Source organism: Syngnathoides biaculeatus, chromosome 2, assembly GCF_019802595.1.
Source record: "Syngnathoides biaculeatus isolate LvHL_M chromosome 2, ASM1980259v1, whole genome shotgun sequence".
Classification (NCBI taxonomy): Eukaryota; Metazoa; Chordata; class Actinopteri; order Syngnathiformes; family Syngnathidae; genus Syngnathoides; species Syngnathoides biaculeatus.
In genome coordinates this window covers 21,964,665-21,978,290 of record NC_084641.1, presented here as the reverse complement: position 1 = coordinate 21,978,290, position 13,626 = coordinate 21,964,665, and the positions used below count along the sequence as shown (strand labels likewise).

Below are 13,626 nucleotides of genomic sequence, written 5' to 3'. Positions count from 1 at the left end.
GAAGTTATTTCTGTGATCACTGTGAATTTTCTTTCATTAACAGAACCCCACCCTACCACCCTAAATAAAAATCCCCCTTCCGCGACAGCATTATACCAGACAATATATATTGTCGACATAACCTGTAAGTATACCTCAGAGACAGCAGCAGATTTGGCTGTGTAGTGGCCTCCTTGCAGATTATGATGTCACTGTTACAATGACCATTAAGGGATCACAGCCAAGATTAAGTCCATAGAGATAGAGGTTGTTTCAAAAGGGCACACTGAAGGAACAGTGGAAGCATTGATTTCCTGCACGACTCAAGCTCATGGACCTGAGAGGAACTATGATCTTTTTTTTACACTGAAAAATATCAAGCAAAAAAAGACCAAGACCTATTTGGTAAGATGCATCTTTTTGAACTACACAAGTGAAATATCTTCCCATTTTTTAACACAATTTAACCTTACCCGCAGATTTTCCCATAATTTCCCACATGAAGCTTGAATGAGCAAGATGAAGGTAAAATGGACCACGTTGGGCATCGTTGTCTTCTTCCTGCTTTCTGTGGTTATGACCGCCTGTTTCATTTGGCAATACAGGATACCAAAATTGAAAACAGGTAAAGTGTACGGTTGAGTATGGCCTCCGGTTTCTTTGGTATAATTCTTAATTTTAAGACCTGTGGTAGGATTCCAAACAGATCGTACAGGATTACAAACCTCTGTAAAAAAAATGAAGAGGGACGCTATATTGATGGTGATGAATTAGCCTTAAAGACCAACTTTGAATACGGGACATACAGTTAGGTCCAAAATTTTAGACAACTAGAGTTGATATGGTTTTATACCCTACTGCAGTAGATTTTTTAAAACATCTGCCGACCCATAAATGTTCTACTGCTTGTCGTGCTTGGGGATACGGGGGAGTTAGATCTTATCCCAATTTATCCCAAGAGCAAGAGCCAGGAGAGACCCTGGAATGTGTCCTGGGTTGTCCCTTTGGCCTCCTCTTAGTGGGATGTGCCTCGTGAGGAGTTTTGTTTTTTCACCACGTTGGTGACCTTAACCTCGGAGATAGGAGACCCCTACCAAAGAGTCTCCAGACTCTGCATCTTCATAGGAAGGTGTGTTGGTAGAAGTGAAGTGGTCTTCATATCAAACCCACCAATTCACACCATCCCAAGTTGTGGTCAGCAGCTCTCTATTTCCATTACACACACTGGTGATGGTGATATCAGAAATTCGTTCTCCGAGGCCTCACTGAAATCCTCCCACACCTGAGATTTTGCCACAGTGACCAGGCTTCAGCATGACCAGCCAATGGTCTCCACCCCCGTTTGGGAATATCTGCCACGACAAGCATGACCCCCTTAAGACCACAGCTCTGGTCGGGGGCCTCAGCAATGGAGGCGCGGAACATGGTTCCCTCAAACTAAATGGCCCCTATCTCCACAGGAACATGCTCAAAGTTTTGTTGAAGGTGGGAGTTGCAACTCTTTTGTGACAAGAGACTCTGCCAGACATTCCCACAAAACCCTCACAATACTCTTGGTTTAGCCATGTTGGACCACCATTTTCCCCACCATTGGAGCTAATTTCACTGGAGCATCCATGACATGGAGTCGCGACCACAAAGTCGATCATCGAACTGTGGCCTAGGTTGTCCTGGTGCCAAGTGTACATGTGGACACATTATGGCTAAATATGGTGTTCGTTTGAGACGATCAATGATGAGCACCAACGTCCAATAACAAAGCACCGTGCTGGTTCTGATCGAGGGTGCCGTTCCACCCAATCAAGCTCCTCCCTGTTGAAATCCCTATGCAGAATGAGGGAGTCCCCAGCAGGGGCGCTCTTCAGCAATTTGACATTTGTGGCCTGCCAGTTCGAGTCCCCTGGTGTACAGTATGTGCGGGAAATGACACACTAAAAGTATACTTTTTCTTGTTTATATAGAAATGGTTATAAAAGAATCAGCATCAGAAGAAATGTGCCCACGTTATCCTGAGCCTGTGCCCCTCAAACATCCCATCATATCTTTAAGAGTGGCTTTAGAGAAGGTAAGATCACTTCCTTTTTCACTTATTCAGGATATAATAAGTCAAGATATTAATAATTATGTAATTTTTATTTGTTCTTTTATACCTTTTCCCACCAGGTCGATATACTTCTGAGGACCAGTGTTGATAGGACCAAGCTTCCAGCAATATCTGCCATTTTAGTTTTAAATGACTCAATCCTGTGGATTGGCAATTTTGGCAAAAAGAACGTCAGTGACCCGACATCAACGGCACCCAATGAGTACACTGTATACCGGTGAGTTCAAATTTGAAGAGTGAGTGAGTATCTATCTATCTATCTATCTATCTATCTATCTATCTATATCTATCTATCTATCTATCTATCTATCTATCTATCTATCTATCTATCTATCTATCTATCTATCTATCTATCTATCTATCTATCTATCTATCTATCTCTCTCTCTCTCTCTCTCTCTCTCTCTCTCTCTCTCTCTCTCTCCTCTCTCTCTCTCTCTCTCTCTCTCTCTCTCTCTCTATCTATCTATCTATCTATCTATCTATCTTCCCTCATCTGCCCATCTCTAACAAACAATTATTCTATCAATGTAGTCAGACATATATAAAGATCAAAGTGACATTTGTTTATGAGCAGAATGTTTCCCTGTTCATGAAGGATGAAAACCATATTCTGGGGAATAGATTGTTCCATTGCGCTGGGTCTGTTGATGCCACAGTGACAAACTTTGACAAAAAAAGTCCCTCTCCAAACCCTCACTAAAATGTAATGAGCTCATCCGCACCCAATTTCCAACTCCTCTGCAACGTGTTTGTGTTCTTTTGAAAAATCCTGCAATCATTGTTTGTCCTAGTTTTTACTGTGAAAAGTGCAAAAAGGGTCATAAAAACTTACTGAACTTGTACAATGGCTGCACAACTCATTGTTACAGTGAAGAAAATAAGTATTTCAGCAACCTGCTTTATTGCAAGTTCTCCCACTTAGAAATAATGGACAAGTCTGATATTTTCATCGTAGGTGCATATCCACTGTGAGAGAGATAATCTAAAAGAAAAATCCAGAAATCACAATGTATGATTTTTTTGAACACCTGTCGTCAGCTAGAATTCTGACCCTCAAAGACCTGTTAGTCCGCCTTTAAAAGTCCACCTCCACTCCATATATTATCCTGATTCAGATGCACCTGTGTGAGGTCGTTAGGTGCATAAAGACACCTATCCACCCCATACAATCAGCAAGACTCAAACTTGTAACATGGCCAAGACCAAAGAGCTGTCCAAAGACACCAGAGAAAAAATTGTACAACTCCACACGGCTGGAAGGGCTACGGAGAAATTGCCAAGCAGCTTGGTGAAAAAAGCTCCACTGTTGGAGCAATCAGTAGAAAATGGAAGAAGCAAAACATGACAGTCAATCTCAATCAGAGTGCAAGTTATCACCTCGTAGGGTGTCAATGATCCTTAGAAAGGCGAGAAATCAGCCCAGGACAACATGACAGGACTTGGTCAACTACCTGAAAAGAGCTGGGACCACCGTTTCCAAGGTGACGTCACGGTTTGAAATCATGCATGGCATGCAGGTTTCCCTGCTTAAACCAGCACGTCAAGGCCTGTCTTACGTTTGCCAATGACCATTTGGATGATGCAGAGGAGTCATGGGAGAAAATGTTGTGGTCAGATAAGACCAAAATGGAACCTTTTGGTCATAATTTCACTAACCGTGTTTGTTGGAAGACTAATGATGAGTTCTTCCATCCCAAGAACATCATCCCTACTGCGAAGCATGGGGGTGGTAGTATCATGATGTTGGGGTGTTTTTCTGCACATGGGACAGGACGACTGCACTGTATTGTGAGATTTTGGGGAACAAACTCTTTCCCTCAGTCAGAGCATTGAAGATGGGTTGTGGCTGGGTCTTTGAACATGACAATGACCCGAAGCACACAGCCAGGAAAACCAAGGAGTGGCTCTGTAAGAAGCATATCAGGGTTCTGGCGTGGCCTAGCCAGTCTCCAGACCTAAACTCAATAGAAAATGTTTGGACGGAGCTGAAACTCTGCGTTTCTCAGCGACAGCCCGGAAACCTGTCTGATCTAGAGAAGATCTGTGTGGAGGAGTGGGCCAAAATCCCTCCTGCAGTGTGTGGAAACCTGGTGAACAACTACAGGAAACGTTTGACCTCTGTAATTGCAAACAAAGGCTACTGTACCAAATATTAACAGTGGTTTTCTCAGGTGTTCAAATACTTATTTGCAGCTGTATCAAACAAATAAATCGTTTAAAAAAATCATACATTGTGATTTCTGGATTTTTCTTTTTAAATTAGCTCTCTCACAGTGGACATGCACCTACGATAAAAATTTCAGACCCCATTGCCCATTGGGACAACTTGCAATATAGCTGGGTGTTCAAATACTTATTTCATTCACTGTAGATGTGTTTGTATGGGTTAATGGCATTCTGGTCTTGAGGAAAATATTGTCTTTGCAGAAGCAGACTAAATAATATTTTTAATGAAACACGTGACTTTGAATCATTGGATCTGCAGAATTGCAAGCCTTTCCAAAATATTTCCCACTCTGATGTTGTACAAGCTGTGGGAAGATGGCCTCGTGGATTCACTTGATGATTCAGTGGAGAAGTACACAGACAACTTCACTATCAAGAATCCACTCGGAAGAGGCAAGGAGTCAGTATCCGCTTCAGTTAGGACATTCAACAGAGCTGACATTACCTTACGAAGAATGGCTAGCCACCTCTCTGGTAAGAGTAAATGACCTTTTTCTAAATAAGCGGGTAAATACTAAAATAATGGCATGCTTTTTAAGGAAAGGGGGGGGGGGACCACCATTTTGCAATTTTCAACACACATGTATTATATAGTTCATATATCATTAACTATATGAAAATAGATAACAAAACCAATCATCACCACCAAGATGAATTTCCGGTGGTGCTGAAATAAATACGGAGCACAGAATCTGGGAAAATGATCGGAGGCTGAATACATGAATGAAAAATGTCACATTGTTGGAATGGTATTTAGTGTAAGTTGTGATGCTGATTTAGTTCTTTAAGTAATGTAATTTAATGTTTTACAGGATTACCTCGAAGATTAAGGTCAACTAATCTCCTTTGGAATGGAGACACACATGCCGCCCTTCATTTGTTACAGGATGATGTCCTTGTTGCTGATCCTGGAACAAAGTACGAGTACCCCCCCCCCCCCCCCGGGTCGTTCCCTTTAATAGAATGTCGGTAAATCACTAAAACTCCAACTAAATGTATGTATTAATGTTTTATGATTACTTACAGATGCCACTATAGCAACATTGCCTTTGCTTTAATGGCCAATGCTCTGGCCAAGGTGACTGGAATGGACTTTGAAAAGTGGGTGCATCGCAACATTTTGCAAAGGTTCAACATGAAGAACACTGGTTTCGACATGACTCCCATTATTCAGAGACAGATGGCAGTGGGAGTCTACAGCAATGGTCAGCCAGCTCCCCTGTACAACTTGGGCTGGTATCGACCGGCAGGTCAGATGTACTCGACAACAGCTGACATGGCAAAGCTTATAATGCTTCTCCTGGGATCATACAGCAGGAATCTCCTCCAAAAAGACACCCTTAACATTATGCTGACTCCACTTTTCCAATGCCAGAGTGGCTACTTTGCTAACTACACTGGAACACCATGGGAGATCAACCAGCAACTGGGCTATGATGTGGTAAGAAAGGATGGCGACTTGGATGGCTTTGCGGCATCTCTTTCCCTGGTGCCTCGTCTCAAATTAGGACTGGTGGTCCTGATGGCTGGAGTACGACCCTCAGAGCAGGATTTAGTGAGGCAGATTTACAGCTACCTCATCCCTGCAGTAGAAGGTGCTTTCAGGGATGCTGAACTGACCCCCAGACCACCGCCTGACCCAGCGCCATATATAGGCTTTTTTACTTATAGGAATATGACTTTCTATGAGATTAAAGCAGGGTCAGATGGGGCCTTGGTTATGCAACAACTTGGACCACAGGTGGATAATAATGTCCCAGGCATCTATCAAACCATTCACCTTCAGTACCTTCAGGAGAGGGTGTTCAGAGTTGTGCTCAAGGGCCCATACCCTTGTAAGTTAAAAATGAGCAGTGCCTCTGTTTCTTTGGAGACTCAAGACAGACAGTTCTTTAACTTTTACTTCTTCAACAAAAAAGGTGTCTCACCAGGTTTTGATTCCCCAGGTCTCAACACTTACAAAGTCATGAGAATAGCCAACAGACCATACTTTAGTACATGAAAACCGAATGTCGTCACCATGGGTATTGGATTATTGTTGGGAAAAAATGCTGGAAAAGAAATATGCAAACACACGGCTTTCACACTTCAATGTCATTACAAGCTGAAGTCGTCTCAGCTCTCAAAGCAAAGCATCCCACCCATCCATCCCTTTTCTATATCATTCATCTTTTTTCTGGGTCACAGTCCTTCTGAGGTAGGGTGAAAGGCAGAGTACACTCTAAACGTACAACTGGTCAGTCTAAGTGCAATTCTAAAGAACGCACTGACTGGGGATTGCTCCACCACCATCCTAATGGAAGCTGCTGATTACCTTGAGTCTGATTCAGTGGATAAACCATCCATTTTCTTAGCTGCTTATCCTCACAAGGGTCACAGGGAGTGGTGGACCCTCTCCCAGCTGTCAACGGGCAGGAGGCGGGGTCCACCCTGAACTGGTTGCCAGCCAATCACAGGGCACATAGAGACAAACAGTCGCACTCACAATCACACCTAGGGGCAATTAAGAGTGTCCAATTAATGTTTTAGGGATGTGGGAGGAAACCGGAGTGTCCGAAGAATACCCACGCAGGGACGGAGAGAACATGCAAACTCCACACAAGCAGGGCTTGGATTGAACCCTGGACCTCAGAACTGTGAGGCCAACACTTTACCAGCTGATCCACCGTGCCACCTGGAAAAACCATTTCAAAGAAAATCATAATTTTACACCTATATAAATACATATACTGATATCCATAATCAGCTGAAGCACATGAAGCTAAGTGTGATAGCATATAGTTAAACATAGACATAAAACATAAATTTAATGAGGTCAGAAAACTTGACATGAGTGACTGAAACTTGCCAGCAATGGAAAAATTTAAGATGAGGGGTGAACACCATCCCTCATAACTGCTTGACACATCTTCCTCACAGTTCTTAGGACCCGGGTTCAAATCTGGCCTTGCCTGTGTGGAGTTTGCATGCTCTTCCCATGCCTGTGTAGGTTTTCTCAGAGTACTTTGGTTTCCTCCCACATTCCAAAAACATGCATTGTAGGTTAATTGGCAACTCTAAATTGCCTGTAGGTGTATGAATGGTTGTTTGCCGAGACCGTATGTGCACTGCGATTGCCCGGTGACCAGTTCAGTCTGTATTCCACCTCTCACCTGAAAATACCTGGGATAGGTTCCAGTGAGGATAAGCGGTACAGAATACGGATGCATGGATGAGGTGTTAGAAACAAATTTGATTGTGTTCTAATTCGGCCTTGGCACAGTCATAATGTAGTTTTCACATGGAAACGCTGCTGATGACAAGACAAAAATCTGCTTTGAGCCTCCTGCTGCCAAACTACTTTAAACTTTAGACCTACTACATCTTGAAATGATCAGAGCAAACGACTGATGTAAATGCTCACAACCACTTTGAGATATTGTCCTCATTTTTTTAAAAACGCCAAGACTTCCTTTATTTTATCCTAAACAATCGCTATTGAACAAGGTACCCTAAAGCTGCTTTAAGTCACTTTTACTGCGCGAATGCACTTTTATAACGTAAAAAGGTCATTTATTTACACATCACTACACAAATGCTTAAATATACAATGTAATGAATGCAAGCATTTAACCCCAGAGAAAAAAATATATGTATGTAAGGGAATTTCACTGAACCATAGTCACAGTATGACTCCATCGTGTACTGACAGATGAAGTCGGCTCAAGTAGTTTTCACAGGGGTCTGACAGAATATTGAATGAACACCAAATCTGGCTATGCCAGAAAGTAAGAGGAAAGCGGAGTGGACACATCTGGTTTAAAAAGCATTCAACAATCAAGAAAACCATTGGATCAAATCTGACGGAGGGATGACTTGTAGCAAGTGCAGCAACGCTAACATGTGAACACTGAACTTTGGATCAAAGTAATTTTGCCATAATGTTTGACCACCATTTCTACTGAGTTGCAAACCAAAGAGCTTATGCCCCAGTTGTGTTTGAAGGTCAGCTGAATGTTTAAAAGAACTTTCAGGAAAAACAAAAATATGTACAATAGTCCCCAAAAAAAATTTCAGACTGTTGTATATTGTTTTTTTTAAGCAGCACCAGTCCTTTACTAGAACAGGTATTTTCGGCACGAGTCTGATCCACACCGGCACTCCACACGAATCCTCTTCTTTGGAGAACTGGAGACGCCTGCTAAGGTAAAACTGGAGTCCATCTTGGAGCTTTCTGTGTCAACTGGATCAACTGGAAGCAAACAGAATAGGTTGCTAAGCAAATCCCAGATATATTTTTTTTCATTTTGTCATTATCCAAACTCTTAAAACTACAGTTGCATGTAAAATACCCAAAATGCCAGCAGTTTTGAATATTTACAATTTAATAGCTCTGTAAAGCTTACAGGTCAGGTCAATGACAGAAACTGACCTCATTTTGTACTTCACATACATTTAATTTCACAATACTTTGAGAAAAGCAAAAACCTGCAATAACGGTGGAAACTGTGCTCTACTCGATGATAGTTGAGTATGTCCAGCCATTCACATTTAATTATAATGCTGCCTGCAGGTTGAATGCCGGGTAAATAGCACCTACTTTGCATTTTGTAGTCAAAGGTGAGCTCCTCTCCTGCCCGAATGGCACGTGTTGAAAATAAAGCAATTCTTGGGAGCCTCTCATCAATGTTGTCGATAAAAACATTATATACTTGCAGATTCGGGTTACACTACAAGAACAAAAGATAAATGTGTATGCAATGAATTATATCTAGCACACTGCCCCCCCCCCCCAAAAAAAAATACTGTGCATCGTTCAAAGTCAACAGTAATCGGAGAAAGTTAATTCGACAGTGTATACCCACACTGTGGTTGACAAAGTGAGAAATGTTGCCTTGGTGAGCAGCATCCACTGTGTATACATCCTCAACATAGTCCAGGTCAAACAGGTATGTCGAGCCTTCGCGGTCGTATATATGACCCCGTTTCTCTGCTTCATCTGTTGTGATGATCTGACAAGAACAACAAATGCAGAAGAAATGTTACTTGATTTTTTAATCTGGATTAGCGAGTGGCATCATGGTGGGGATTGGTTAGGACATCTGCCTCACAGTTCTAAGTCTTTTCCTTTCGGCTTGTCCCGTTAGTGGTCGCCACAGCGTGTCATCTTTTTCCATCTAAGCCTATCTCGTGCATCTTCCTCTCTAACACGAACTGCCCTAATAGGGCCTAACACTACTCCCTCACAACATCCATCAACCTTTTTTTTTGGTTTTCCTCTCGCTCTTTTGCCCGGCAGCTCCATCCTGAGCACCCTTCTACCAATATACTCACTCTCACGTCTCTGAACATGTCCAAACCATCGAAGTCTGCTCTCTCTAACCTTGTCTCCAAAACATCCAACTTTGGCTGTCCCTCTAATGAGCTCATTTCTAATCCTATCCAACCTGCTCACTCCAAGCGAAAACCTCAGCATCTTCATTTCTGATACCTACAGTTCGGCTTCCAGTTGTTTCTTCAGTGCCACCGTCTCTAATCCGTACATCATGGCCGGGCCTCACCATTTTTTTTTTTTTTTAAATAAACTTTGCCCTTCATCCTCGCGAAGACTCTTCTGTCACATCAGATTCACAGGTTCAAATCCTGGGCCTGTTTGCGTGGATTTGCATGTTCTCCCCATTCCTGCATGAGTTTTTTTGGGGTACTCTGTTTTCCTCCCACATCCCCCAAAACCTGCACGGTCGGTTAATTGAAGACTCTAAATTGCTTTCACTGTACTGCTCCAGCGAGCTTCCACAACGTGGTATCTAGGCCTGGCAAGGATCCACTACTTTCCAGCCAGGGCCAGACGACACTGAAATATTACGTCAAAGTCAAAAAGTAAGTGGAGATGCATTTAGTTTTGCTGGATGGACAGATTAGCCTCAGCTAACAGTATTAGCATCTGATATGCGGGACATACTGGAATAGATAGATAAGTGTAGTCGTCGACAGGGTGAGGATGGGACGTGAATCTGATGAGGGTGGTATACCTGGTGCATGCGTCAAATAAACGACTTCACATTTGAAGAAACGTCTGATTGAGTGGTTTGGCAATGTAGTGCTAACTACATTAGGGAAAAAACAATCCATATAATCTATGTGAAGGTTGGCTCAGGGTTCACAGTCCAAACTTCTTTGGATGCATGGCTCAACATAGAGCTGCCTCTATGCTGCTACATCCGTAGTCCAGGTACTGCAATACTTGCTTGCTTTACAAAACTGTTTTCTCAATACAAGCTAATTTTATTATCATGTTATCAGAGCCATCCTATTGAGATACCTACCTACATACTTTATGAAATTATGAAAATAAATGTCTCCTTGTCATGTAAAAGGATCCTTTGAATGGCAATTAAAAACAGCCAGACTTGTTCATACCTCTCCCACATACTCCATGACAAATGTATTCTTCCTTATATGCTGCAACGTGCGGACTCCCCATCCTCGACCATTGTCCGTCTTGAAGATGCCCAGGTCAAACTGAATGCCTTTTTGCACCACTCTATTGGGGCAGTCCAGGCTACAGAGACACTGGGAGTTACACTCGTATATGGGCTGTCCTGGCCTGATGCGGACGTGGCCATCTTCATTGTAAGCTATTCGATGCAAGGATGCGCCAGGACAGCAACCGTTTACCGGCTCCTCTAAACAGTTTTTGCACTCACAGCCCACAGCCATTTCATCAAAAACGATGCCAGGGCCAGCTTTGTAGTTGTTGATGTATGTGAAGTTCTTTGGCGGACCCTCAAGGTCGACATCATTGATGACATAGATGCGACCAGGGTGGTTGCAAGTCAGATTCAACTGGGCCTCCCAGCTCTTCAGTCTCTGACGGAGTTTAGCTTTCTGAACTATGAAAGTTGAGGTTTCCTTATCCAGCTTTTTCGGGATGCAACGTCTGTTCTGGCGCCTCAGCTCCTGATCCAGGTCCAGATGGAACTGCTTCATCAGTTTGGGGCATTTGAGGTGCCTCTTGGGCTCCCAGCTGTTGACTGACTCTGGAAAACCCCTCCATTTCACCAGGTAAAATTCTTCTTCCTAGAACACACATCCAAAATCATTTAAAAATTCAAAGCCCTAAACTTTAAGGGCATCTCTGCGTACAACAGTGCAATCTTTGCACTTGTTACCTCCACTTAGAGAAAAATAAAGTAGCTTTTTTTTTTTCATGTCTGCACTTCTACAGCATGCAATGGTAACAGACAAACTTCCTGGTACTTCCCTTTCTGTTGTTAGGCAGTTGTCTATCAATTTGTGTAGCTCATTACTGCCACTTAAGATGGGAGAAATATGTTTTGACGCCAACTAATTGATAAAAAATTTACAAAACTGCTGAGTTTTCACTTTTATTAATACAAATATACCGTATTTACAAAGAGTTTGACAACAGAGGGCTCTCCTTCAAAAGTTAATTAAATTGAAATCGAATGGAAGCATTCATAACGGTTTAGTGGGGGGGGGGGAAGTGAAGATTAAAAAGGTACTTTACCTTCGTCTTTTTGTAGTCACAGAGGAACTCCACCTCATACTCATTGATGTTGGCTTTGGTTATCCCCAACTCTTGACAGTGAAGCCCCTCTGTGCGACACAAGCTTCAAGCCCATCCCATGACAGCTTGCTTGGGACGCTGCAATCTGACAAAGCACACCAATTGGTACTCTTGGGCTACAGCTAATATATTTTCTGTTGCTCTATTACAGTAATAAAATGGGAAATTGTGTACAGTGGTGGACCTTGTATGGGTTGATATTAAACAGCTACATATAGGAAATTAAAATCTGTTACCCCAAAAAAGTCTCATCAAAAACCACCAATTTGCTTTACTGCATTTTGGGAGAAGGATAAGGGAATTTTGCCTACTTGCAACAATAATTAAATAGAATAGATACATTTTAACAACTTTGATTCCCGTACCTTAAATCCCCTTTTGTTGTTTTGGTTTTGAAGGTGAGGAACATATACTAATGCAATGGCGGTCAACAATGTAGACGTGGGTATTGTGCAATATGGCCATCTAATTAAGGTTAGACAGTAAACAGAAAAAAACTTTGCCCTTAAGGCAAAGTTAAGTTCCTCTTGGGCTGCGTTCGATCGAACCCTGAAGGTTCCGAGACTAAATCTCAAGGGTTCAGTGGGGGTGAAAACACACTCTACTACTACTGCTGCTGCCTTAAGGAATTAATTTAGAGACAAATACCTTCCACCCATTTTTTCAACTGTCATGTAAGCCGAGTAACACCTATGTTAATAGGGGATGTTTATTGAACCATCATATCTAAATTTATACGTACATATTACATTTAGGGAGGAAAATAATTTGGAAGACACTGTAGAAAAAATGTTTAGGACACTGAGCAACAGCTTTACCTTAAACAAATATATCACACTGAAATGAATTAATGAAGTAAACATAATTAAAAAAAATCACAACATACACAAATAATGCAGTATTATAAAAGCTATTACGCATAACGTTTTTAAAAGCTTTTAAAGTTAAAGTAAAGTGTGTTGTAATGATACTCCTACACTTAAACTAATATGAGCAATTTAAAGCGTATTCGTTTGGGCTCGGTTTCAACATAAATGACGATTCCAGGCATCTGTTGTAAACTACCAAAGTATAACAGTTCAAATGCATAACCATTTTATCGCTCGAAATCACAGTTAAATGAGTATCGGTGTATTATCTGGTGAACGCAATGAACTCTGACATTTTCTGTGGACCCCCAAAAAACAAAACATTCGCTTTTTGTAACTTGTACGACACTTAAGGAAACATGGCGTGGCGCGTTTGCCTGCACAACATTGGCAACTTAAATACTCGACATAAACCAAGAGTGTGACATCCGTCAAAATCAACTAGCGTAAAATTGAAATCACATTAAACATTTTTATAAAAAGTTGGTCCCAAGGGGAGGAGTGCGCCAAAATGCAGTTATCTTACGCGGCTATATTTGCTTCTGGGGGGGGGTCATCGTGGTTTAAAACGTGTCGCACGGAAGCGTAATGGAAACTCCGTTTGGTGCCCATATGATCAAGGAGGAAACGAAACAACATTCGTAATGCCAAGGTTACGAAGTGCGATCGACCGAAATTAAAATGCTCGTTCTCCCGATTTACCTTTCGAAATTTCCGCCATGTTTTCCACCCAGCCGCCAAAATACATCGTTTGGGTAAACCCGAGAACGAGACCACTATCTCGACAGCTAATTGGTTGACCGTCTTCTACGAGTATTGTCATTGGTTTACGTATTGCCTTCTCTTTCTCGCCTCCGCCCACTTTTCTTCTTCTTC

At 42.1% G+C, this 13,626-nt stretch overlaps 2 protein-coding genes across 2 annotated transcripts; one reads left to right on the top strand and one right to left on the bottom strand.

Annotated features, from left to right (window-relative positions):
• The first annotated feature begins 489 nt into the window (after nucleotides 1–489).
• On the top strand, nucleotides 490–6,317 carry lactbl1a (lactamase, beta-like 1a). Its single transcript, XM_061840862.1, has 6 exons — nucleotides 490–604; nucleotides 1,941–2,044; nucleotides 2,143–2,300; nucleotides 4,571–4,785; nucleotides 5,124–5,229; nucleotides 5,338–6,317. Exons 1-6 carry the CDS (start codon nucleotides 490–492, stop codon nucleotides 6,311–6,313), a joined length of 1,674 nt encoding a protein of 557 aa, XP_061696846.1. The 3' UTR covers nucleotides 6,314–6,317.
• A 1,603-nt stretch (nucleotides 6,318–7,920) lies between these two features.
• Nucleotides 7,921–13,486, bottom strand: suv39h1a (SUV39H1 histone lysine methyltransferase a). The gene is given in 7 exon segments (XM_061840875.1): nucleotides 7,921–8,542; nucleotides 8,891–9,020; nucleotides 9,156–9,302; nucleotides 10,711–11,370; nucleotides 11,822–11,922; nucleotides 11,925–11,966; nucleotides 13,453–13,486. Coding segments are annotated over 7 exon segments (1,233 nt in total). The 5' UTR covers nucleotides 13,472–13,486; the 3' UTR covers nucleotides 7,921–8,408.
• Nucleotides 13,487–13,626: the final 140 nt, after the last annotated feature.

Excerpts from the sequence above, each read along its gene's own strand:
- lactbl1a (XM_061840862.1), top strand. The coding sequence starts at position 490 with ATGAGCAAGATGAAGGTAAAATGGACCACGTTGGGCATCGTTGTCTTC. Across the intron at positions 605-1,940 it reads GATACCAAAATTGAAAACAG|AAATGGTTATAAAAGAATCA; the intron begins GTAAAGTGTACG and ends TTGTTTATATAG. Across the intron at positions 2,301-4,570 it reads AATGAGTACACTGTATACCG|AATTGCAAGCCTTTCCAAAA; the intron begins GTGAGTTCAAAT and ends TTGGATCTGCAG.